The 25,104-nt window shown below is 44.8% G+C and overlaps 1 protein-coding gene across 2 annotated transcripts in view; it reads left to right on the top strand.

The window, feature by feature from the left end:
- The window catches only part of IQGAP3 (IQ motif containing GTPase activating protein 3), a 1,503,259-nt gene that overhangs the window by 472,114 nt on the left and 1,006,041 nt on the right, over positions 1 to 25,104 (top strand). For both annotated transcript variants that reach the window (XM_069607146.1, XM_069607147.1), the window contains exon 18: positions 20,162 to 20,304. In XM_069607146.1, coding sequence (XP_069463247.1) covers positions 20,162 to 20,304 — 143 coding nt within the window. The remainder of the gene's footprint in view (positions 1 to 20,161; positions 20,305 to 25,104) is intronic.

Consider the following 25,104-nt stretch of genomic DNA (forward strand, 5'->3'; position numbering starts at 1 on the left):
CTGCAGAAACCTTTTACTACGTGGACTCCTGTCGGTGAGTAGCAGGAATAACCCACCAGCCCATTGCTTGGAGGTAGATATTTCCTTGCAGTATACTGCACTATGGATCCAGTAAGTCAAAACATTTCTGGTAAGTATAGATCTACATTTTAGATGGTAAAATGAATGATCCGGACACCCAGGAACTTGGAACCCTGATCCAATGAAATCCCCAGCAGTCCAAAAGAACAATCAGCCTTCCTAGATGTCTCACCAACCATCCAGAAGTGAACGCAGCAATTAAGGTGGCACAAGAAGGATGCAACGACCTGAACAATATAGATTTCCACAGATTGGCAGGCAAACGAGGGCAGCATAGAAGTAGAAATGGTCCCAGCATTGATATGACCCAGATGCGAGAGGAGCAGATTGGGCTAGGGTATTGGGGTTTGAAGACTCTTCCATGCAGTTGCGGTTTCCAACACCAAAGCGGGAGGGCCTGGCGGATACTGGCATGAAGCAATAGCAGAACAGCCTGGACAATGTTCCCTGGATGGCCCAAACCAAAGAAATCCATAGGGAGGATGAGTAAGGCCCATGAAGGATGCCCAGATGTGAAAAACCAGGACCAGAGCTTTGTCCAAATCCAAGAAACAAAATGGCCATGGGGAGGACCTAAAAAATAAAACCTACATTGGGGTACCCAAGTGGTAAATCTGCTTGCACCCCTGGTGAAGCAAAACCTAAACTACAACCACCATAACCTACTCCCCAAAACCAATGTAATGTGATGTAATCCCCCAGGGGCAAAATGGGGTGTAGGCCACCCACAAATGTATACTAATTGTTGCAGTGTAATGTGGCATGAGTAGAATCCCTCTAATCCCAAAATAGGTCAGCGATCCAAAAAAGTATGGGGAAAAAGCAAGGTTTAGGGGTCTGCAGATATTCAAAATCTACTTCTACACTAACTATAGGCTTCTAGGATTTTGATTTAGCTGTTGGCTCTAGTGGTTGCTAGTCATAACAAATGGTTTCATGCTTTTACCTCCCTAAATAACTGGCTCATTTCAGTGTACTCTCTAGATCTGGAGTGTTTACCAGGCTTGTCATCTGCTCAACAGCTTGTGATTTTTCCCTCCACTTCAGTCCAGTCACAGACCTGCACATCTTTAGATGCTGTGGTTTATCAGACGGTTCGGGACATAGGCTGCCCTTCATTCCCCAAAGGACCTTGTTCACATCAGATGTTTCAGCTTTCCAATTCTTAGAACGCTTTCTGGGTCTCATGACCTCCTGCATCGTTCTGTTATCAGAGGCTCAATTGCGCATGTGGCTGCTAAGCTGCCAATGGTCTTGGTTGAGGGGCAACTTGACAGGTCTCTTGCTTGTCTCAAACACTGTTCACACCAACTGCTGCGGTGGGGACATCAGACGAATTGGGTAGTCCTTTTCAGCAACCTTGGCTTCAGTTGAGTAATCGGAGGCTATACATTGAAGTGCCAGGAACAAAAAAAATGAAGCTGAAAACTGAGTTTGTTTTTTCCTCAAATTTCCAAAATACTTTTTCATTTTTTGCAGTTTTTTTTGTTTAAATGCAGGAGGAAGACCCACAGCCCCCACAACATCCCCCCTATCCTAATATATTCCCTCACCCCACTCCCTATCTATTTATTGGGATTAAAAGTGCAAAAAAGTTAATTAGACTAAAAAAACTGTTTTCAGCCTAATCATTTTCTTCGTTTTTTTGAGGGAACACCATCACAGATGACTCTTTGAAGGATTTGTTGGATGTACACATGAACGGCCCGACGGGATTAGTGTCTTCTGGTACACCATGGTTGCAAGGAACAATCCATACACTTGAGCTGCAGACAACAGGCTGGCCATACTTGCTTCCGTATTAGAGAAGTGTCCAGTTTCTAGCTGACAAGGCCAAGGCCATTGTTGGGGAGATTTTGGCAGTAGTCTTTCGGCCTCTTCCCAAATTAGGTACAGCTAGTGATTCCTTCAAGCTCACCAGGCTCTCCAAGTAGTAGTAATGACAGAGCAGCCCAGGCCCACCTCTCAGGAGGAGTGTTTAATAGAGACAGTACTTACTTTTAATTTATACCAAAAATGGCCACAAAATAGTTTTCTAAAAAATATAATCTTTAATGTGACAAATCCAAGGAATTTGCGCCCTATCAAGGCGGAGCCACCCACGTTGGGACTAGGAAGTTGAGCCCACTAAGCTTTATACACCATATGGGACAGGGCAAGCGTGATCTCTCTGGATGTGACGACCCCCCCCTTTCTGCCTCCTTAAATGGCAGGCAATCCTTAAACAGGAAGTCCTTATCTTCCCTTGTCTTAAGAGCCTAATAGTTTCGTTGGTTCTATGCGAGTTCAACTGTATAATAATGTCCATCTTCCTACAGAAAATGGCTGGTATGGTTTGACTCCTCAGAGCAGAGCAGGAAGAGCAGCAGATCGACCCATTCCCTGGTTTTGTTGAGGATAAAGACCAAATCAACGTTGCCATCGAGGGAGAGTAGGTTGCTTAGCTGCAGGGGAGGAAAGGTCTGACGGAAAGAGAGCACATGCTCAGAGTGGCGGATAGCCTTGTGGCCAAGCCCATAGAATATTCTGTAACCCTGCTGAGAGAAGACCTGGAGAAGCCGGTCATGGCCCACAAGAGTCTAGAGCTTTCGAGAACACCTGAACTGTGAACAAGCAGTGGAATGCGTAAATGATGTTGAAGCTCTGCAGGAAGACTGCGCCAGCTCCATGATATGCAAAACACCGCGAAGAAACCCTAATGGATAAGCCGCATTAGCCTACTGAAACTGCTGCCCAGAGACGCACCACACAGAGAAAGAAGGTATGCGGTTGCTCCATGGAACCAGAAGGAGGGCGCAAAGGCCTGAGACCCCATGGCAGGGTTGGAGAAACCAGACCCTCAATGCAGGATGAAACCCAGGAGGCAGTTAACTGGCGAAAATACCTGGTGATTCCTTGGTGTGGAGATCAAGGAGAGTACCTGATCTGGAAACACGAACCATGAAGTTCCCAAGGGTGGAAAAAGAGCAGAGATGTAAAGAAAATCCTGGTATCCCATGGAAAAAGGGACTAATCAAAGACAGACGCCCAACCCAATGTGGCATAGCGTGAGACATTTGTTGTCTGGACATGTGAAAGGGTTAACCAGGATGAGGTGAGCGGTAAGGGAAAGGGCAGCAACACGGCACATCATGGCAGGGAAGGGGTGCGTGGATAGCTGCAGGAGGCGGGTCCCTAAGGATTGATGGAAGAGTGTAACAACGAATCACAAGTCAACAGCAGGATGCGTGTGGGCTTTCCTCTAATGTGTGTGTTGTTCGTTGCAGACAGCTTTTGAAGAGGAAGAAGGAACATTTGAATTGGGCATCCTGAAGCGCAACTCGAATAAAGTTTTTACAGAGGGGAAAAAAGTTGAATTAATTCAGTCACATTAGGCTGTGTGAAGAGAAGCGACCACGTTGGGCAGCGTCGCAGACAAAGTGAAGCTAACGAGTTGTTTTTTAAACAGTTGTCACGGGAGACCAGGGACGCATCTGAAGAGGCTCACGTTCGAAGCCGAAAGTCTGAGGAAAAGAAATCCGTTCTGTCACCAGCTGCGAGCCGCCGGAGAGAAGTGAACGCCAAGCGACTTGTCTGTGAGTAAAAGAGGGATGAATTGACATGATTGAAAGCAGCTGAATAAAAATGCTACGGCTGAGGAGGAATGAACTGAAATTGATACGGTTGTATATCCATATAAATACAACAATGCGGATAGAAAGTGTGCTCATATTTGAAGTTAGCCCGGAGCGAGGGAAAAGGGAAATGACGTGTTCGCCATCCTGGCTGTGTCATAAGGACTGAAAGAGGCTTATATCTATAAAACCAAGTTTGAAGTAAACAGACTGCTATAAATAAGCGGCCGTGAGGCATTCAAAGCGGGCGAGTGCTTCAAGGGAAATAAATCGAGAGTATTGACTTTCACGCAAGCTGAATGAAAACTGTGTGAATGCTCACAGAAGTTAAATAAAGAGAGGAGAATACAGGCCGAAACCGGGGAATACAGACTCCAGCCTACGGTGAGACCCAAATCCTGAGCTGGACTTCTTTAAATGTTCTCATTATCTTCATTTTCTCCACAAATATTGCAGAGTTCAAGCTAAAAATCATTAGTCACCGTCTTACCAAAACAAGAGGAGAAGTGAACCTCCAGCCAATCTCAGTAACCCCAATACAGCTCACTAGCTGCTTAAAAAAATTGAACAAAAGAATAAAGGTTCTCCTGAGATAACAAATAACGGTGAGTTGTCATTATTCCTCCATCAAGTTAATTGTGACAGGACATTAATTCTTCTAGGCATCAGGTTGGGCTCAGAAACCAGAAACCCTTTTGTTTGGGCAAAAGCCCTTATTGTGCCTTTGTTAGAATTAAGGCTTTCCCGGTTTATAGTAGTAGGGACAGAAGTCATCTACAACAGTTTTCTGGGCAGCTGACTTAATGTATTTTTGTAGTACATCCTGACAAGCACTCTCTTTTCTTTTTATCTGAGTAAGGCTGAGAAACTTGGGGACACCTTAGGGTGTGGGTGTTCAAATAAACTCTTCAACCCGTTGCCTCTGTCCTGATTCTTATTTGCCACCATAAGAACAGGCAAAGGGGAAAATATCTACTATTACGGTAATGAAACTTTGTAAAACAAAAGATTCCCCAATGTATCGGGTAAATGGAAATAGATTAAAAAAACGCTTATAAGAGTCCTTCCTAGGAATAAAAAGTAAGAAAGGAAAAAGTAATGTTTTCTTATTTACACTTGCAAGTTTAGTGAGACCTCTAGTGTAGATTTGGTACTGTCTTCGGAAGGAATTTTTTCTTTGTATGGAAGTGTCACCCCAGTTTTGCAACAGGTATTTGGCTGTTTCCAGAAGCGGTTGCTGTGAATGTTCAGGATTAAAGCAGTGTTACACCTGTGCAGCGAACACCCCAAGACACTGGAGGAAGAATATGTATAGAGGATTGGGTGATTCCAGGTTGAAAGAAGGAACAAGAGGAGCGGAAGGGTTATTTTTTTTAAGATCTTGCATATTGAAAAAATGTTTGTCTTTTCGTAAAAATTGATTTTGTATAATTTGATCAGCTGGAAATGACAAGTACATAATGTGAAGAAGGGCTGCAAAAGAAGAAAAAGAAAACCTAATATTGTTAAAGGTTAGAAATACACCAATAAATAGCATATTTGGTTGATTATATTGATACGCAAACCGTTCATTTATTGTTTAAAGATTCAAAGATACATTGAAAAGAATGGAATGAACACTCGTTGGGCATACCACTGTAAATAAATACATTAAAAAAGTCTGTCCTCCCAGGCACTACCTGGTGGGAAGGCATCAGCTCTTCCAGGCTGTAGGCACTCTTCCATCCAAGCCGTAACAGTATCAACCTTCATGCTTGGCTGCAGAGATGTTGAATTACATGGAGTGGTACAAGCCCAACAAGATCCTAGATGTGTTTCTTTCAGCCAGAAGGCAAGTTACCAAATAGATCTATGCTTGCAGGTGGAGCTGGTTCTCTGGTAAGTGCAATGGAAAGGGCCATAGTCCTTTGTATTGTCCTTTCAGATTGGCACTTTTAGGGGGTACTTGGCCAATATTTCAATCTTTAAAACAACTAACCAGCTAACCAGTTTCCACCACGCTGGTTTTTTTCCTTTGTGGGATTTTAATCTTGTTCTAGCTAATGTATTTGATGGCGGTTGAGCTGTTGCATTCAAGACCTTTGAAGATGCTCACCCTTAAGGACATTTTTGTAGTTATCTCGTTCATGTGAAGGAACATTCTGTCAAGCCTCCTTATGTAGACTTCTCCACAGAAAAGGTGACCTTGAAGATTAAACAATTCTTCCCCTCTAAATGTTGTGAAATCTGTCACAGAAGATCCATCTTCCTGCCCTCACCCCTCTACCTCATCTGTCTGACAGAAGAAAGGGTGTATCGTCTGATCCCGGAGTGCTCTTACTATGAGAGCCTTCAGGAAGAATGACCAGCACTTTGTCAACTTGCTTGCGCTGGAAGTGATTGTAAACCGGCCATATCCAGGTGGAATTCCCTGTATTTCTAAATGCTATGGTATGGGCAAAAAGGAAGTGCCTACAGGTCTTGGTGCTCTTTCTACCAGAAGCCTGACAGCAAATTCTGCTTGGCAGAGGAGGTATCCCTGTTGTGCACTTCTATCTGGCCACAATGTGGACATCTCTGCATATGCTCACCAAACATTACTACCTTGATTCCTTGATCTGCTAGTTGGTATGCTTTGGTTTTGCTGTGCTAGATTTTCCTGTTGGGCGATGGTTTCTTTAGAGATTTGGGAGACTTTAATAAGAGGCATCCGAGGGGAAGACATCCCTTAAAAGGACAAATTACCTATCATCCATGTCCTCCTTTGGAGTCATTGGGACCAGTGACATGGATCCAATGGAGCAGAAATGTGACCCCTTGTGGCAGAAAGACTGCAAAGTTATACTTTTACTTGCAGGATATTAAGTTGAAGAATCTGTGTGGAAAGAGTAATCCATCAGAAAAACATTTCCAAAGGGAACTCTTTTGTTTTTGTCATTGCCACTGCAAGCCTCTCTGTTTTACAACTTTGGTTAATATGCTTATCCTGTAAGAGGGTGGACTGGGGTTTTGAATCTGAAGTGACCACCCCCCACCTCAGTTGTAAAGCTCGTAGTCTGTAGTTTTGGTGAACACAAGGTCCACCTGGTGAGATGTTCCCCAATCCAATCAGTATACAATCCTAAGTCAATATTGTGCTGTTGGACTGCGCAGAGGACTCAATTAATGAAAGGTTAATTCCTTGAATGTTCAGTAGAAGTACAAACTTTACAGGATAAACATATTCACCTCAACCTAAAAGCTATTTATATGGGGTCTAAAGGAATATTTTCCCTCTTGGCAGTACTCTTACTGACTGACAATGGGAGGTGGCTGGAAGAAGATCTCCCTCCTCTGCAGATTGATTCAAATACTGTGGATGTGGCTCATACAGAAGGTGATTTTTCCAACTGTTGCCCACTTGGTTGGATCCTTGAATCTTTCGTTTTTTGACTCCTTGTGGTCTTTTTGTCATCCCTTAATGGCTTCAGCATAGTGTCCGTCGACAAGGAAGTTGTCCAGAATCTTTTTTGTTGTACTCGTCGATGAGGAAATTCCTGTTGGGGACTGTATTGACGTAGGCGATATGCCATGCACCACCAACACAGGTGTCGTCGTCCCTGTTGTCTTTGTGGGCTGGTTTGTCGACTGGATCTTCCATCACACTCGTACACAAGTGTTTCAGAGCGCGACAAGGGAGGGGAACCGGGGAGAACAAAACAATGATTTTACTAGGCCCGGTGACATTGAGAATGCGCAAGTGCATGGGAAAGGGGGAGGGTAAAAGTGCATGGAAGGGGCGAGAAGTGGAAAGTGCGAAGCAAAGGAGAAACAGGTAAAAAAATAATAAAAAAATAAAGGCAACAAACAGTGGTAGTGCAGCCAACAATTTGCAAGTGCTAGGTTTAAGGGAGCAGACAGAGTAGGTCTGATAAGTGCAGGATGAAAAAGGGGGGGGCTATATGAGTACATATACAGACCCCAGTGCAAGGGGTGGCCTGGAGGCAGTGCGGGAGGGTGGCAGGGTGAGCAGGTACCCCTGCGAGGAGGACAGAGGGTGGCCAGGTGCACGGTGCCAAGAGAGAACAGATCAGCAGGGGAGAGGGGAGCGAAGGCAGAAGAAAAAGGTCTTGAGGTGCTTCCGAAACCAGAGATGATTCTTCTCAAGTTTTGGAGCAGCAGGGAGGCTGTTCCAGAGGGAGGCCCTAGCCGAAGACAGATCTACCCCCAGCTCGTTTCTTTGAAACACAACTGACCTTGAGGGAGTTAGAGGAGCTTGAGAGGGGAGGTATTTGCGGAGGGCTAGCTGAAGGTATTTTGGACCCAGGCCCCAGAAAGCCTTGTGGACAATGCAGAGGGTGTTGAGTTTAATCCTTGCACCCACTGGGAGCCAATGGAGAGATTTCAGAGCTGGAGAGATACGATCCCAGGGCTTGAGGCCAAGGACAAGTCTCAGTCCTGTTCATGGATTAGTTGCAGAGGGCAGAGAGTAGAGGCAGGTAGATTTAGAAAGAGGCTGCTAAAATAGACCAACCTAGAGAGAACCAGAGCTTGGGAGACCATGAGCTTCTGGTGGAAGGAGAGGAAAGGCAGATACCTCTGAGGAGGTGCAGTAGGAAGTTTGACTTTTTAGCGACCTCAGAGATGTGGGCGGAGAAGGAGAGTGTGGAGTCAAGATGACCCTGAGGTTCTTAGCCTCACAGGTGGGGGTAGGAGGAGTGCCAAGGGAAGCCGGCCAGAGAGTGAGGGTAAAGGATGGTGATGGTGTGCCGATGAGGAGGATCTTCCTCTTGCTGGCATTCAGACAAAGATCATTGGCGGCACACCAATCTTGAATGGCAGTTAGGCAATCAGAGATGAGAGAGGGGAGAAGGAGGTGGCCGAGGGCAGCCTGAAAATGAGTTCAGTGTTGTCAGCGTAGCACTGGAAATTTGAGCAGAAAATGGCAATGCAGTGGGCAAGAGTTGCCAGGTATTGGTTGAAAAGCCAGGGCGAGAGGTTAGACCCCTGGGGAACACCACAGGTAGAGATGAAGGTACATGATAGGAAGGGTCGATCGGAGAGGAAACGGGTCAGACAGGCCAGAGCCTGATCAGTGATACCCGGAGACAGTTGAGCAGGATGATATGGTTGACCGTGTCGAAGGCAGAAGAGAGATCGAGGAGGATGAGGACAGAGGGAATGTTAGAGTCAAGGTTGGAGAGTAGATCTTAATGGATGTTCAGGAAAGCAGTTTCCGTGCTTCTGGCAGCTCTGAAGCCAGACTGGTGGTCAAGGAGACACCCAACAGAATTGGAATGAAGGTTAAATTGAGAGATGGCCAACTTTTCCAGAGGTTTCCCAGAAAGGGAGTAATGGAAATTGGGCGATAGTTAGCTGGACAAGAAGGATCAGCTGTGGGCATCTTGAGAAGATGATCCAAAAGGGAGTGCTTCAGAGTGCTTCAGATAGGAGGGGAAGGATCCTGAGGTAAAGGAGTGGTTGCAAAAATCTGCAAGGGCCGGAGCGAGGGTGTCAATGTGGTCCTTGATGGTTTTAGAGGAACAAGGATGAGCCTGTTTTGACAAGGCTTTCATGGATCGGACTTGTCTAGCGACCTTGTCAGGGCAGAAAAGAGGAAAGGAAAAGAAGGATGGTAGGGGGTGGCTAAAGGAGGGCCTGCAAGCACAGATGGAGATGGGAGATGAGGGGTCGGGGTGGAGAGGGTGGACAGGAATTGCACTTGGCTTTGGACTTCCATCGTATCCTCATGACAGAGGCAAGAGCATCAAGAGTATCAGAAATTGAAGCGTAGAGCAGAGACAGGGCTGTGTGAGGATGTGCGACAGCCAGAGATAGAGGGGGAGGGCAGAGTGGCAGAAAAAGCCTCAACTGACACACGCTTCATGAGCAGTGTTTGGGTAGGCTTGGCTTGGGGGGTAAGAGAGGGAGAGACGAGATGAGATGAGAAGAGAGGAGAGGAGGGAGGGATCGTTCCAGGAGAGAGAGGAGTGGTCAGAGGGATGGAGAGGGGGAGGTCAGAGGAGATCAAGACATAGCGTGTGTGCCCTACAGAGTGAATCGGGCCTGATGGGGTAGATTGACAGGGAGAGGGAGTCACAGAGGTCACAGAAGAGTACAGAGGAGGAACAAGGAAAGTCTAAATGTATATTGAGGTCACCGAGGAAGAGGAGTTGAGTGGTAGAGGCCATGAGGGAGGAGGAAAGGTTCTCCCACTCAGAGAAAAATTAGGTGATTTGACCAGGAGGCTGGTAGATGGTAGCCACAATAAGAGAATGGGTAGGTGAGAGAGAGAGAGAAAGAGCCTATAGACAGGGCATTCAAGAGAGGAGTAGGTCTGAGTGGGAATGATAGACGTAGGAATCCACTCAGGAAAGATCAGGGCTACCCCCCCCCACCGGACCGGGATGATCTGGGTGCGGAGAGGATCTTGTAGCCATCAGGGAGGAGTGTGTCGAAGATTGTGATAGTGCCGCCCGTGAACCATGTCTCAGTAAGACCAAGGACATTGAGGTCTTGTTCTTCAAGGAGGTGGCAGATGTGAAACTATGGCGCGCTTCTTTGTTCGGGTGTCTCGGGGTGGAGCATAAGACCTCAGGCCTGCTCCCAGTGCCAGTCAATGACCGAAAAGGCTTTGAAGGAGCAAAAGGGGAAATTTGCAATAGGTAAAAACCCCCAAAAATCCTCATCAATCCCCTTCGACGACCCCGTCTAAGAAACCTTTGAATGAAGGAAGAAGGTTAAAAGATCAAGATTAAGGAGTGGCACCACAGGTCGCCTTCTTAGACTTCGTGGTCAGACACCTCCCCAGAGAGGGTATCTTGTCCTACTAAAAGCTCCACACCTCCTGAATGTTAAGCATTTAGATCGAAAATGAAAAGAATATTCCAAAAACCCTCGGCAACCCATGCAAAGAAGCTGGTAAGGAAAGGGCTTGAGCCAAATCGTGTGCGCTGTCAAGCCCTGGGCAAAGGCCAGATCCTCATCGAGAGCCGCCGAGACCTCGACGCAATGACAAGTCACAGAAGAATACTTTGAGCCATAAGTCCAAACATAAGTCGAGGTTGCCAACGCCAGCTGCGCCATCAACGCCAACCGTACCGTCGACGCCAACGGCGCCATATAAACCAATGGCGCCATCAAAGCTGAAAAAGTTAGACTCCTCGAGCGTCGATGTTCACAATGTATTAAACCTTCAATACCTATACCAGACAATGCCTATACCAGACAAGAACTATATTCCTTTGCCAAGCAAAGATTTCAAATCTCTCAACTCAATTTGAGGAAAATGAGCCATCAGACAATGATGTGCCTTTTAGTATTCAGTTTGGCACACCAAATGTGCCATGTGGGTTATATTGACCCACTGAACAGAATTTCTCCAAAACCAAGCTGCGCTTCAACAGAAACAGCAAAATGGTTGTGCTGGCTCCTGTGAGCACCATGGCCTCAAAACTGAGTTTTGCTGCAACAAAAAGATGCCTGCACCATCTTGCCAAGCACATATTGGGCAGGATGGAACGGGGGGACACACCGAGGGAGCGTGCCACTGTGTTCTGACATATACAAATGGAATAAAGTGAAAAAGCAGCGTTTTCTTGCTGCAGCCCATAATCCCGATTAAAAAGGAAACTTTTTCACCTTTAAAATAATGCTGCTGATGCTATTTTCATATGCTCTTCCTTAAACTACTGTTATTAATAAGGCCCTGCCATGCACATTCATATCCCCATTGTGCTTCAGCAAAACCATGCATGACCCCCTAATGACAAGCTCTGTTATGCCAAATCTGAAAAAAAGGCCCAAGAAACTTCCCTTTCTGCCGTGCACGGCAAACGCTTTATTTTGTGCTACAAAGTGTCAAAGGAATGAACCCTGCAAAATAAATCATAGCTCTGTGCACATGTCATTTTCAATGCTTCAGTGCTCTAAACAAAACTTTTGCCTACAGGAGAAACTAACAATTGGTGCAAAACAATGTGGGAATCTGATGGGGATGAAAAACTGAATTTAAAAAGAAATGCCAGCTTTTCACCACAGATGTAAAATGGGCTTTGCAAACTCAAGGAGAGAAAGGCCCATTTTAAAAGTAAACTGTTGAATGAAAGCCTGCCATTATCTAGCAATGTGAAGGGGTTTGTTGTTGGGGAAAATACACACAAAGGTTATTTTATTCAACAGGCTTGTTTAATTCAGGACCAAATATAAGAAAGTAAAACTGTTAAACCATATTGGCTAGATTTTGAAAGTTCCAAAAGAAAAATTGGTTTCTGCTTGTGGGGGGGGGGGGGGTGCTACCAACAGGAGTGTCTCATCAGATACTAACACCCCAGTGATGATTGTTAGGTTGGACAGGATATAGTCTAGGCTGAACCCACTGACAATGGAATTTCCAGGACAATGAAGTGAGAAGTGGGGAAGGGGCAATAAAGCTGTAAACCCCCACCTAGCTCTGGAGGAAATGACAGTTGGTGGCAGCTGAAGAAAGAAAAAAAATGGTCCAGTGACAAAGGACTGCCATTTGCTTCCAAAGACTATTTATGAATAAAAATGTAAAGACGTTTATCTCTGCAGCAAGACTTTGTAAAAATGTAAACATTTCACAGTTTAAAAGTGATTTCATGGGCTTTCATTGAAGACATGGTAGAATTCACTGACCCATTGGGAATAGAGATGGCATAGAATCAGGGATTACAAGGAAAGTATCCATGATGCCATTGCAAATTTTCCTATTTACATCCCTAATGATGATCCACATGTATAAAGTTATAGAATGTTAGGACGAATATTTCACACAGAAAAGCGCGTAAAAATGGTAGAAGAACGAAACAATGTCACACAAACAGGAGGATTGGACTGCTATGTACTGCATAAAATATGTAACCTGTTTATGTAATTTGTTTAGATGTTTCCACTGTATAAAGGTGCCATTTAGGGCAAAACTGGATTTTAGTTAAATTAATTGTGGGAGGTTTTGGACATTTAAAACTTACATCATAAATCTGACATGATTCCCTTGAATTCCAACGAGTATAGAGCGAGGCGGGGACCAGCACCCCTTGCCAATCCAGTAGTTTAGAGGCGTGCTTGGCTAAACCTGCCCAGCCATATACTTTGATGTAACTATGCATTATAAATAAGAGTCCCTGACAAGACTCCACACAGACACACTTCCTGAAGCTTCTGCACTGTGTTCCTGACCTGCTCCATCCAGATTCCAGACCTCACCACAAGGCCACAGCATTGCTGACCCTACTGCAGAGCCCACTTCAAAACCCAAGCTTTGCTGATCCTATTCCCTGCAAGGCCTCAATTCTGAAAACCCACTAATCTCCCAGTAAAAAAGGGGAAAGCTGTGGTATTCTTTTGGGAAGCATCCTGAACCAGCCTGGCTTGCTGCCCACTAACTGCATGCCCGCTGCAATCCTACCATCCAGCTGACCTTTAGTATCCAGTGACCAGAATTGTCATTCCCCTGTACTTGCCATCTGGTGACCAGAACGGCCCAGCTGTTTTCTTTTGTCAGGCGCGCAGCCTTGTGGTGACCAGAACCTGTTGACGGTCCAAAAATCCCAAATCTAAAAGTGGACTGTGAGTATAATCCCTACCCCATAGAAACCTATAACCTATCTTGTCTTGCCTTTGTCCTTGTCCCATTCTCTAAGCCATCCTATTCTTATCATGATAACTTGTTAAAAAACTGTTAGAAATATCTGTGCACCCTGCCTGTGACTTAAGTGCTAGCGCCATTTCTTTTCAATTTTGTCTTGTGTAATTCTAAACCATTAGTACCATTTCAAGTGATCGGACTGGTTTCTGCCAGGGTTGGGCGCTGGGATGATGGGGTTGAATTCGCGAATCAACCTTGGATCTTACTGTGTCCATCTTTGGTGGTCTAGTCTGAATACTTTCCTATTTCACGGCTTCATTTTGCTCAAAGCGCACCTTTTTATATCTTGCATAACTCATCCAGTTTCATAGCTAGAGACCTATTTTCAACTCTAGAGTGTCCCTGTGATATATATCTATCCCCCAACCCAACTCCAAATCCGAGTATTTCACCTGTTTTTATTAAAAACTGTTTGGGTAATTTAAAGCGGGAATTGAAAAGAAACTTTTACACGTGTCATTTGGCTGCAATATGTTCTAAACTTTCCACTCATTTTCAAATTGTATGCCTTTTGCTGATCCATTGCCTTGTGACTGCCAGTGATAGAACTACATGCTATTGTGATAATACATATGTATATTATAATTTAAACGCACATTGATTCATTTGCCATTTCCAATTGCTTTTTTAGGCCTTTGTGAAGGGTTTAAAGTATGTTTTTATTCTGTCTTCTGCCTCTTATTCCTGATTACCTGCAGCTTCTTTCTATCCACTCAGAATTCGATTATTTGTGGGTTGAGGGAACATTGCAGGGGGAAACCTTAACTTGGGTTAATGTTAATGTTAACTTTAAAAGATATTTGTACTGTGCTAACTAACCTAAATCAAAAAGTGCTTCTATTCCATTGTGCTGTATATATGTTCTAAAGGAAGGTTAACCAAGTGCATTGCTCACAATTTCATTGTAATTATCACCCCATTGGTGATTGCTGCTCCATATAAAAAATTGTATGATTTATTTTGAATTTTAAAATAAATATTGCATTTTACCAACCTGCCTTGTTCATGGTCCATTGTGATCCAAGGTATTTGAAAAGGGCGTGCGGTACGAGTTGTGTACCATCTCAAATTGAATCAGCATAAAATAAGGAGAAAAGCATCTCAGTTGTGCGCTACATACTGGGCCGAGACCAAAGTGTGTGTCGCCTGATTGAAATTCTAAAGGGCTGGAAAGCTTTATTTCGGAAGAATCGAGATTGAAAGATCTTTGATAGTCTACAAATGGCCAGTGGGGGTAAACACCTCACCAGAGCTAGATTTTGGTAGACCTGAAGCTGTTGAGCATGTAGATGCTTCATATAGACAGCTAATGTCTAAAGTTGTAGACTACATGGGGTGGAGCAGGCCTACCGTCCCATTTCAACAGAATGATCTGATGGACATGCTTAATATGGGTCTGCAAATGGATCCTATTTTACCATTTCATATTGCTCTCCAGAAAAGGGTGTTGACAATTTGGGAGACGCCAGAGACTTATCCGGCAGTAAATCTGAATCTGACCGAAAAATACTGCCATTCCGGTAGTGACCCTAATTACCTGTCTAAACACCCCACTCCAGAGAGTCTAGTGGTACAGGCAGCTACCGCAACTTCCAAGCAGGCAGCTTATCGAACTATCCCTCCATATGGGGGTGACGAGAGTAGATGGATCTGCAAGAAAAGTATTTTCTGCAGGGTACATGGCTTTTAAATCAGCCAACCCCACACGTGCCCTTTCAAAATTCCCATTCACTGGGACTGTATTTCCATGGCAGCAGAGCACATTCCTGAGGTGGAGGAAAGAGACTGATTCTTGGCTATTGTTGGAGATGGCAAGGAAGCATGTGCGAGTCTCTTCAATCAGGTCTGGATTCTGCTGACTGCATCAGCAGAGCCATGGCAACTAGTACTGTAATACGCAGATTTGCGTGATTGAGGAAGTCTGGTTTTGCGCATGTGCAATCCAGACTTCTCAACATGCCTTTTGACGGGTCTCACCTTTTTGGCAACAAAGCGGAAGAAATCCTTGAGAAGTCGCAGACCTCTAAGGCGGCAGCCAAATACATAGGTGCCGCTATTAGGCAGCCTCAGCCTTTCGCCCCAGTCGACAGCCTTGGAGGGATAGATATTTTCGCTACTTCTCCTCAGTTGGAAGAGCGAGAGGAATGGCTGGGCAAGGAGGCCAAAGAAGATTCCCTTGTGGTGGATGAAGGGAGAGGTGCTGAGCCCGGTTAAGCAGCAGGAGCATCTTTGCCAACATCTACTGGATTAGCCGCTTCAAACCTCTCTGAGGTCTTGAGTCCCAAAACACCAGTGGGAGGGAGATTGTCTCAGCATCTGAAAAAATGAGGAGACATTACTTCGGATGCCTGTGCATTGGAAACCATAGCCACTCTTTGAGGATTCCAGATCCGCTCCTTGTGTAGGAAGTTTTGACCCTGCTAGAGAAAGGCACTATAGAACAGGTGCCTGTAACCGAGAGGAACCAGGCATGGTACCCACCATATTTTCTAATACCCAAGAAGGACGGAGGACTGAGACCCATCTTGGACTTGAGATACTTGAACAAGTTCCTCAGGAAGGACAAGTTCAAGATGTTCACACTTTCTCAGATCCTTCAGGCCCTCCAACTCCAGGGTTGGATGGTGTCATTGGCCCTTCAGGATGCTTATTTTCATGTGCCAATCCATCTCAAGCACAGAAAATATCAGAGGTTTGCAGTTGGCGGTTCTCATGATCAGTTTCGAGTACTGCCATTCGGGCTAATCTCCGCCCCAAGGGTTTTCACCAAACAGATGGCAGTGGTGGCAGCGGGTCTCAGGCCAGGGGGGATTCACGTCTACCCCTACCTGGATGATTGACAATCAGCGGTCGTTGGGCTCCATCAGAGTCCAAACTACCTATCAATCTTTTGGACCTGAAGGCAATCAGACTTGCGCTGAAGGCCTTTCTGCCTTCTGAATGGGGAAAGAATGTCCTGATAATGACTGACAACACACTGGCCATATACTACCTCAAGAGAGGTGGTGTAGGGTCACTACCACTGTGCAGAGAGGCAATGCAGCTTTGGTACTGGGCAATTCAAGAAGGAATCTCCATTAGCATTTCACCTAGCTGTAGAAGAGAACACGACGGAGGATGCTCTGAGCAGGCAAAGTAGTCTCCCACGAGCCGGAACTAGCTCACAAAGTCCTTCAAGAGATCTTCACCCTTTGGGCTAAACCCTCAAATGGATCTGTTTGCAACTAGTGTCAACCGGAGGTTTCGAAATGTACTGCTCCAGGGAATTTCCTCCAAGAGGAGCTCTAGGATTCGTAGCGGACTGGGTATTTTCACTCCTGTATGAGTTTCCTCCAGTCCCCGTCATTCCTCATGTAGTCAGGAGGTTGATAAAGTTCAGAAACACATGATCCTAATTGCCTTGGATTGGGCCAGGAGAACGTGGTACCAGGACCCTCTGGACATGTCTATCTGCCCTCCAATACATCTTCCACTAAGAGAGGACCTTCGGTCACGAGAGGAGGGTCGGGTTCTCCATCCAGAGGTCAAGACATTCCGCCTTCACGCATGGTTTCTGAAAGGCAGAGATACAAGGATTGGGACCTCCCGGATGATGTAATAGAGATTTTGCTTTTGGCTAGAAGGCCAGCAACAAAATCCTTGTACCGTTGCCGTTGGAACAAATTCTGCAGCTGGTGCAAAGGCAAGAATGTAGACCCTTTTCTATGCAAAACATCGTAAGTGTTATCTTTTCTATTATCCTTAGCCAACCTGGGACTTCAGGTTGGAACTGTTAAGGGCTATTTGGCAGCCTTATCCATCTTTAAGCGCTTGTCAGAAGAATGTTCAATTTCAAAATCCCACTGGTGACACTTTTTCCAAAGGGACTCACCAATGTGTTCCCTCCCCCCAGCCCCCATCTCCTTTCCAGGTTTCAGTTTGGGACCTTAATCTTGTACTAAAATTCCTAATGTGTGCACCCTTTGAACCTTTTCATTCATGTCTGTTAAGGTTGTTACATTTAAATCCATTCTCTTGGTAGCATTAACCTCAGCCCGTAGAGTGGGTGAATTGCAGCCACTTTCATCCAAGCCACCCTTTACTATCTTCCACAAGGATAGGGTTGTTCTGAGGGTTAAGCCTTTATTTTCACCTAAAATCATTTTTGAGTTTCATGTAGGGCAGAACATTGTATTGCCCACATTCTATTCACCACCTCATCCTGCCGAAGACGAGGAGAGATTACATAGATTGGATCTACGCAGAGCTCTGAGCTTTTACATATCTAGGCTATCCAAACTTCGTATTGACCATCCGCTTTTTATAGGCTATACAGGTGACAAACTGGGTCAGGCTGTGACAACAGACCTTATCCAGGTGGATCAATCTGGCAATTTCGGAATGCTAAAGATTAACGGGCAAGGATCCTCCGGAAGGATTAAGGGCCCATTCCACCCCCGGGGCATGGCTACCTCTACAGCCCTGCAAATGGATGTACCGATCAAAAATATTTCTTAAGCTGCTACGTGGTCCACTATTCACACTTTCACAAAGCATTACTGCCTTGAGTCTTCAATCGGTCAGGATGGAAGTTTTGGAAAAGCTGTCCTCAACTAAATTCTTACTCCCTCCACCAAATCAAACACTGCTTTGGGAGTCTATCAAAGATGAGGAATACGTGGAAGGACACTCCATTCGAAGAACAAGTTACTTACCCCTGGTAACGTTCTTTCGACTGGATGGTCCTTCCACGTATTCCTTATTGCCCTCCCAGCATACCCCACAGTAGCATTTTCCATGCAATTGCAACTTTTTCTCCTTCAAAGTTTAGTACGCTCAAACTCGTGGTTATGCGGGTAGTTTCTACTGTAAGAAAGAACTGAAGCCAAAGGGTGCTGCGTGAGTGCTATATATGCCTTCAATGACATCATCCTCGAGACAGAGGCCCTTGAGGGACACCGAGTCGACTGCATCGATGCACAGCGCCCTCTGCTGAAATTTGTTTTCTGAAGCTGGATAGCTAATATCAAAGATGAGGAATATGTGGGAGGATCATCCAGTTGAAAGAACGTTACTAAGGCTAAGTAACATGTTCTTATCTGTTGAAAGATGATTATTTGGGAAGAAAAGTAGTTTTCTTGAAATATTTTCTAACAATGTAAACTTTGTCTCGGGAGAAATGGCTCAGAGTACTCATCACGATGTGCGGTTAAAATCTAAAGATGGCCTCCTGGGTGGTGCTAGATACTCAGCATTCCATTGGCTGGGGCAGAATACACCTAAAAAGACGGATGAGCTACTAACGTGAGTCTAAAAATCTTTTTTATAAGCTATAATAAGGTTACCGAGGATTCACAGCCTGTCGGCAGGGAACATTCAAAGCATATGATAGATTAAAGAGACCAATGCTGGGGAATTGTCAGACTGGTTCCTGAGGACTTGAAATATGGCCATCTGGACATCTTGAAGGCAGACAGGAAGGACACTTTTTTTTCCAAGCCAATATTCCAGTCATTGGGCTAGTCTGTCATTTGTGTATAAGTTAACTGGTTGGTACATATTTCTCCTCCCCCACCCCGAACACTTCTTTTCCTGAATGTCTAATGCAGCAGTCTCTGGTATTCAACTTGACGCTTGCAGGGCAAAGCTTTCTTCCATTAGTGTCTACAGATCCTACTTTGAATTATTTGTCCTTTCAAATCCCATTATCAAAAGACTCTTTCAAGATCTGGGACCTAGGGACTGAAGATTGTTCTTTCTGCTCCAAGTAAATGAGTCCCGGGCTGCAGTGAACTCAAATGTATAATCTGGAAAACTGCTTTTCTGGTTGAAGTTATGTTTCTCACAGAATTGTTAGACTACAGGCTTTGTCTTTGGAGGCCCTTTTCTTGAACTCTCAAATGGATAAGTGGTACTCTGTCCTCACCAGCTTTCTTCATAAAGTGATCAGATTGCTTTTTAAAATCGGGTCTACGTAATCCCCACATCCCAAATCTTAAATCAGAGCGTCAACGGTCGCCACACCCTGGGTATCCTTGCGAGCACTAAAACCCTCTACCTTGATTATCCTAAGGAGGCTAGATCATTGGATCACTGTTTTATCAGCTACTGCAGCACTCTACTGCATTTTAGACAGCCATGGCTGCCATCATCAGGTGGTAACTAGTCAACTGTAACTTGGAAGGTTCTGTTTTATTAGTCACTCCTCCCGAGAGGCATTTGGTCAGAGCAAAGCTCTTGAAGATATTTATAAGGCAGTGATGCAAACTACCCCATGTCCATGCTGATGTGCATTCTGGTCAAGGCAGATATGTGCAATGCACAACATCTTTTTGGCTAGACAGTTGTTTTTTTATTTCAGGATCATTGGTATTTTTTCATCATTGTATCATTGCACCCATTTTGATTGTATGCTGCTTTATCTTCCTTAAGTATGTAGGACATGGACAGAATTTTAAAGTAAGTACAGGTTATTCACCATAATGACTACTGTGCCAGTTCATTGTCCCCTTTCTTACATATGGCTCCCTTAAGATGCCAAATTGTTTGTGCAGAAACAAGGACCACTCGGAGTCTGGGGAAAAGTGCAAGGGAGGATCCAGAGTAAGTCATGGACACACCTGTGCAATATGATACTTTTATAAAAGAAAATTCGGATCCACATCATTCTCTGCTCCCATACGAGAGTCTGATTAACCTAATGTATGGAGGAAAGGTGACTATAGAAGAGTATACTTTGAGTGACCTGTACTATCTCCTTCATAATATGAGCTGTCCAGTAATGTCTGGGTTCCTTTTTTATTTTTGATGGGTGGAAGTCGGTCTAACCTCTGTTTCAACACTCAATGTTTACTTACAGGTGATGTGAAAAATCTGTGGGTAAAGCACAACCTAAGGGATGGTGGAGAGTATTACTTTCACCTGCGAACATTTGAAGGGACCTGGGATCGGCCACAAGATTTTGCCACAAACAGTACCCACCTTAGCCGAGGAGAAATACAGGTGAGTTTTATGGAATGTAGCCTTTTGTTCCTAGTGCAATAGTAAATGTTTTAATTTCCAAAACCTACAGTCTTCCAAGTTCTTCCACTGTCGTTTGCTTGCATTACTGCGTTCATGAACATGTGCCTTTTGTTTGCTATGTTTGTCATGTCTGTAAGCAATACCACCTTTGCCACATTAACTGTGGGCAGCTTTTTTTATCGATTAAGTTGTGTAGAGACTTTTTGTGAGCTATGGCAAATAGGCATTGAACAGTCATGTTTATTCAAATTTGTATTTGTATTTTTGGTGACCGTTAGTGGAACCAACTGCCATGAACACCCTTCAACGCCTAACCCCAGAAATCTTGCAACTTACACCACTACCCAATTGTTCTCTTGGTCAAATCATCAGTTCATTGTAAAATGTCCACTTGCACCTTTTATTTGGTCTACCCGCACCCAGAAAGTAGATCTCGATCTATTTTTTTCCATTTCCCTAATATTTTCTCTTGCTTGGCACTATACTGTCATGGTTTGTAAAAGAGTTGCTTAAACTGCACACTACTGTCCAAACCAATCTGGCATTCCAGTACTAATAGTTCCAAATCCACTTCCCATTCCTTTTCAGCGTCCCTCTTGGCAGTTACTAAAGCAATTTCTAGGAAGCGTTTCTGAATGCGAACTCATGTAAGGGCAGTCTATATGAAGCTCGGTGCCAGTTTGGGTTCCAAAACCAATAGCTAGTCGAACACCCTTTAGTTCTTATGCAAAATGTTATGAGAATATTTCAATAGAAGTGTGAATGTCCAAAACTTATGAAAGTACGAACCAGATGTGACGCTGTATAAACTGTTGTGGCAGTATGCCCATTTTACATGGCTTTTGGCGTGTAATAAATTATGTGCAGTAACTTAAACTGTTATAGACTGCCTTCGGCATATGGTCCATTCTTATTCCTCTAAATTTGGGGAGATTTTACATCAACCCATTGGTCAGGGATTTTAGTTATGTCTTCCTTTCTTAGGTAGCAGGGATTCCCTTCTTTTTCACTAGGCTTTGAGTGGTAGTATCAGAGAATACCTCCTTCCCTCTTTCGATGTGAGAGAGATGCTACACTGGTACAGAACTCTCTGTGAGCGATTGTCCACACATTATTTGTATGAAACATATATTATATAGAAAAGACAAAAGATGGTAAAGCACTACAAAACAGGTAAGTCCACTTTACTAATGAAATGTGGAACACTGTAGCTTTTAAGTGTTAAAGTATTGAAGAGCTCTCAAAAAGTTGTTTTCTTTCCCCGAAGAGAAGACAGTTCAAGGCAAGTAGAAAGGTTTTCCCTATCTTATGTAGTAAAATTCTTGAAGTGGCCAGGGGCAACCAATTTGTGCGGTGTTGCAGGCATTTAGTGTTGTTACATTGTTTCCAAAGGAGCAGTTTCGTAAGTTCTGGTGGAGTCCGTACAAAACCAATGGGCTTCTAAAAAAGAGGTCCCCATCAGATGGAGCTTCAGTTTAAGAAGGGACATGCCAGAAACTGTTGGGAGAGCGATACCTAGGGGGAGGGAGTCCAAGAAGCTGTTATGCAGCATACATTTTTGCGATTTCCAGGCTAGGCTCAATGTCCAAGTTTGATGACCACTGACGTCACACTGGTGTTGAATGTACTCCCAAGACCCTTGTCAATGATGATTAATGATTCGGCACCCCCTGCTTTGAGGCTATGAGCCAGACGGGTGGAAAGGCAAGGAAGCTGCCGTAAGCAGTAGTCTGCAATGCAGGATCCATCTGTTGTTCTTGGGCTGAAGATTCTGCTTCAGAGGATGAGGTCGACTTGAAGACCAGAGGGAAGTAGTATTGTGAGATTTGCCGACAAAGCACACCCGAAAGGAGTCTGCCATGCCAGAACGAGGAGCCATGTATATCAGTGTGGTTTAAAGAGAAAAGGGCAGCATGGTCCTCAGTAGCTTTTTTGGTGGAATTGACTCGGCTGTAGAGCGTACCTAATGGCCTTGGATGAAGAATCCCTGGTCCATATGGTGCGGATGATCTTGCGTCGGTCAGCATCGAAGGGGCTCCCACGTCTGGGATCGGAGATGCAGGCAAGATGAGTTGCTTCAGGACTCTTTGAGCTGGAGAGGTGAACCCGTTGTCCCCACTGGATAAGAGTGAAGGTGTGCTGCAGTCTGTTCCCTTTGGTCTTCTGGAGGGGCAGCGCTTTGCTGTCTGATTAGTGAAGCGTCAAAAGTGCTGGTACAAAGCTTTGATCCTTGTCACCCCAAGCCTTCCAGGCAAGGTGACTGGGTAACACTTTGATCCCCCTCAGATGGCAATAAGTGAATTATGGAAGCAACTGAGCCCACAATCTCTAATTTCGAAGTATAGCAAGGAACGTTGTCTGAATATTACACTGAAATTCAAAACCACTGCAGCATCCCCACTTCTAAGCTTCCAGTAGCAACCTGAACACAGTTTTATAGGACATTCTGACGAATAGTAAGCCTTACGTAAAAGCCTAACTTTGTACTCGTCTGGCCTTCGGACCTGAGAAGGCAACCTTCACCACTTCAGGAGCCAGTCCCACATTCCTTTTTCTGTTTCTTTGCTAGTGTCATACTCTTCCTGTGCACCTGCTGTACGGGATCTCATGACAGAAATCTTCTTAATTTGTCCACCCTCATCTCAGCCCATACTAGACATTCTGTAGCTTTCCCACTATTCTGTTATGTATTCAATCTCCTATTGTTCCAGTCCAAGTGCTGCACCACTGCCCATGTCTTGCTGTGCAGTGAGCAGTTGATCACGGCAAAGCCCAAACATCTGGGCCTCATAAGTTTACCATCTGTTTTGTGACCTGAGGTTGCATGCAAACTTTCCAAAAACCCTAATTGCAGTGGTTCCGTAGTGTTACCGGTTTGTATTCATTCACACACATTAGTAGAATGTCCATAACAAACACCTCGACAAACAAGCATAAAACAGTGAAGTATGTGAGCTTGGAAGGAAGATAAAACAATGGAATTGATTTTCCTTTTCACAATCCCTCTGTTCTAATGGATTGTGTTCTCCCACATATTACCCATCCTTGCTATTCTCCGAGATCCGATATCCTGCTTGCAGCTTTGGAAATTTTTCTCAGCAGAGGGTGCAGCGCGTCATCGACTCTGTCCCTTGGCGGCTTTCCTCGCATTCCCGACTATGACGTAGACTTTGGTATAAGAAGCACGCATCGCGCCAGTTGCCTAGGTTCGGTTTTTCTGCATGCTTCTAAACTGTTCAAAATCCCCTCCATGATTGTTTCATATTGTGTTTATCATAGCTTCATAGATGTCTACTCTGAAGACCGGGTTTAAAAGGTGTACTGAGTAGAGGTAGACTATGCCGATCCTCATCGGATATGCCTTTGGTGTCTTAGAACTGATCCCAAGGTCCATGATTGTGGCTCTTGCCAGTCAATGAGTGTTAAGGCTTTGAATGAGTGGAAAGGGAAGCTGGTCCTGGGTAGGCCCCCATCCAAGTCTCCTACTACTCCATCCAAGAAAAGTTCTTCAGACGAGAAAAACTCAAGAGGTGTTATGCCCTCCGAGAGAAAAAGTGCTCAAAATATAACAAGTGCTCTCAGTCACGAAGCTGTTCTCAAAACTCATCATAGGCTACCTCCCATAAAAAGTTGAAGAGGCGTCCTAGGAACCAGCTCTTCTTCAGACTCCTCGCCCGATACAAAAAGGTATAGTCAGTGTTAAAAGCAGTACAGGTGAATTTTCACCTCTAAATGATGCTGTTTGAGAAGGCAGCCCCTCCCGCCCCTTCAAAAGAGCCAAAGAAGGCTTTGTACCCCATTGCGCCTAGTATGGCTGGCAGGGAGTCGGTTGAAGCTTCTGCTCATGTGACTACGAGCCCCGGCAAGAAAGCAAAGATTCCACGAAGCATCAAATCTCGAAGGCTTGAGACATGCCAAATCCTCCACTCCTTCAAGGGAGGTAGTCTTGACTCCTTCGAACGTCTTCGACAGAGTTGTTGAAGGATTACAGACCTCTTGCTAGAAAGGACCTTAAGTCCATGGGTTCGAATTTTTAGGAGAGGCATATAGATAGTCCTCCGTTTGGCCTGGAGTTTGGAATTCCCGATGTGAAGAGTCCAGATTACAGCACTTTGTAGATTCCTTGAAAGATGCTAGTGGGCTGGATACTGGTACTTGTACAGTGACAGAATATGTGGGCTGGGGAAGACCTGTTGCTGTATATGAACATGATGACCTGACCGACAAAGGTCCTCCAGAGGACCTGATCTTACCGTTCCATTCAGCCCTGTGGAACAGGGTGCTGGAGAATTGTAAGAAACCTGACACTACTCAGGCTGTTAAGGACTTCAGAAGGAAGTACAGGCCCTCTGCTATGGATCCTGATTTCTTTTCAATATCCCCACTCCTAAAGGTCTAGGGGTTCGGGGAGCTACTTCTACCTCTAGGGCAGCTGCTTACCCTACGATCCCTCCAGATAGGGACAACAAGATATTTGACACCTTGGGGAAGAGGGTGTTTTCAGCAAGCAGCATGGCTTTGAAGTCCATTAATGCCACATGTGCTTTAGCAAAGTACACATTTACTTTGTTAGAGGTGACAGCAATGACTTCAGATCATGTTCCTGAAGGTGAAGGAAAGTTAAGGTTTGCTGCACATCATCAGGGATGCAATGTGCCAGTCATTAGTCTGATTTGCACTCTACAGATGGTAGGAGTCGGGCGATGGAAGCAAGCACTGTCTCAAGAAGATTTGTTTGGTTACATAGGTCTGGATTTGCTCCTGATGTTCAGGCTAGAC

This window comes from Ambystoma mexicanum, chromosome 1p, assembly GCF_040938575.1.
Source record: "Ambystoma mexicanum isolate Mex_15411 chromosome 1p, UKY_AmexF1_1, whole genome shotgun sequence".
In the NCBI taxonomy this organism is placed as follows: domain Eukaryota; kingdom Metazoa; phylum Chordata; class Amphibia; order Caudata; family Ambystomatidae; genus Ambystoma; species Ambystoma mexicanum.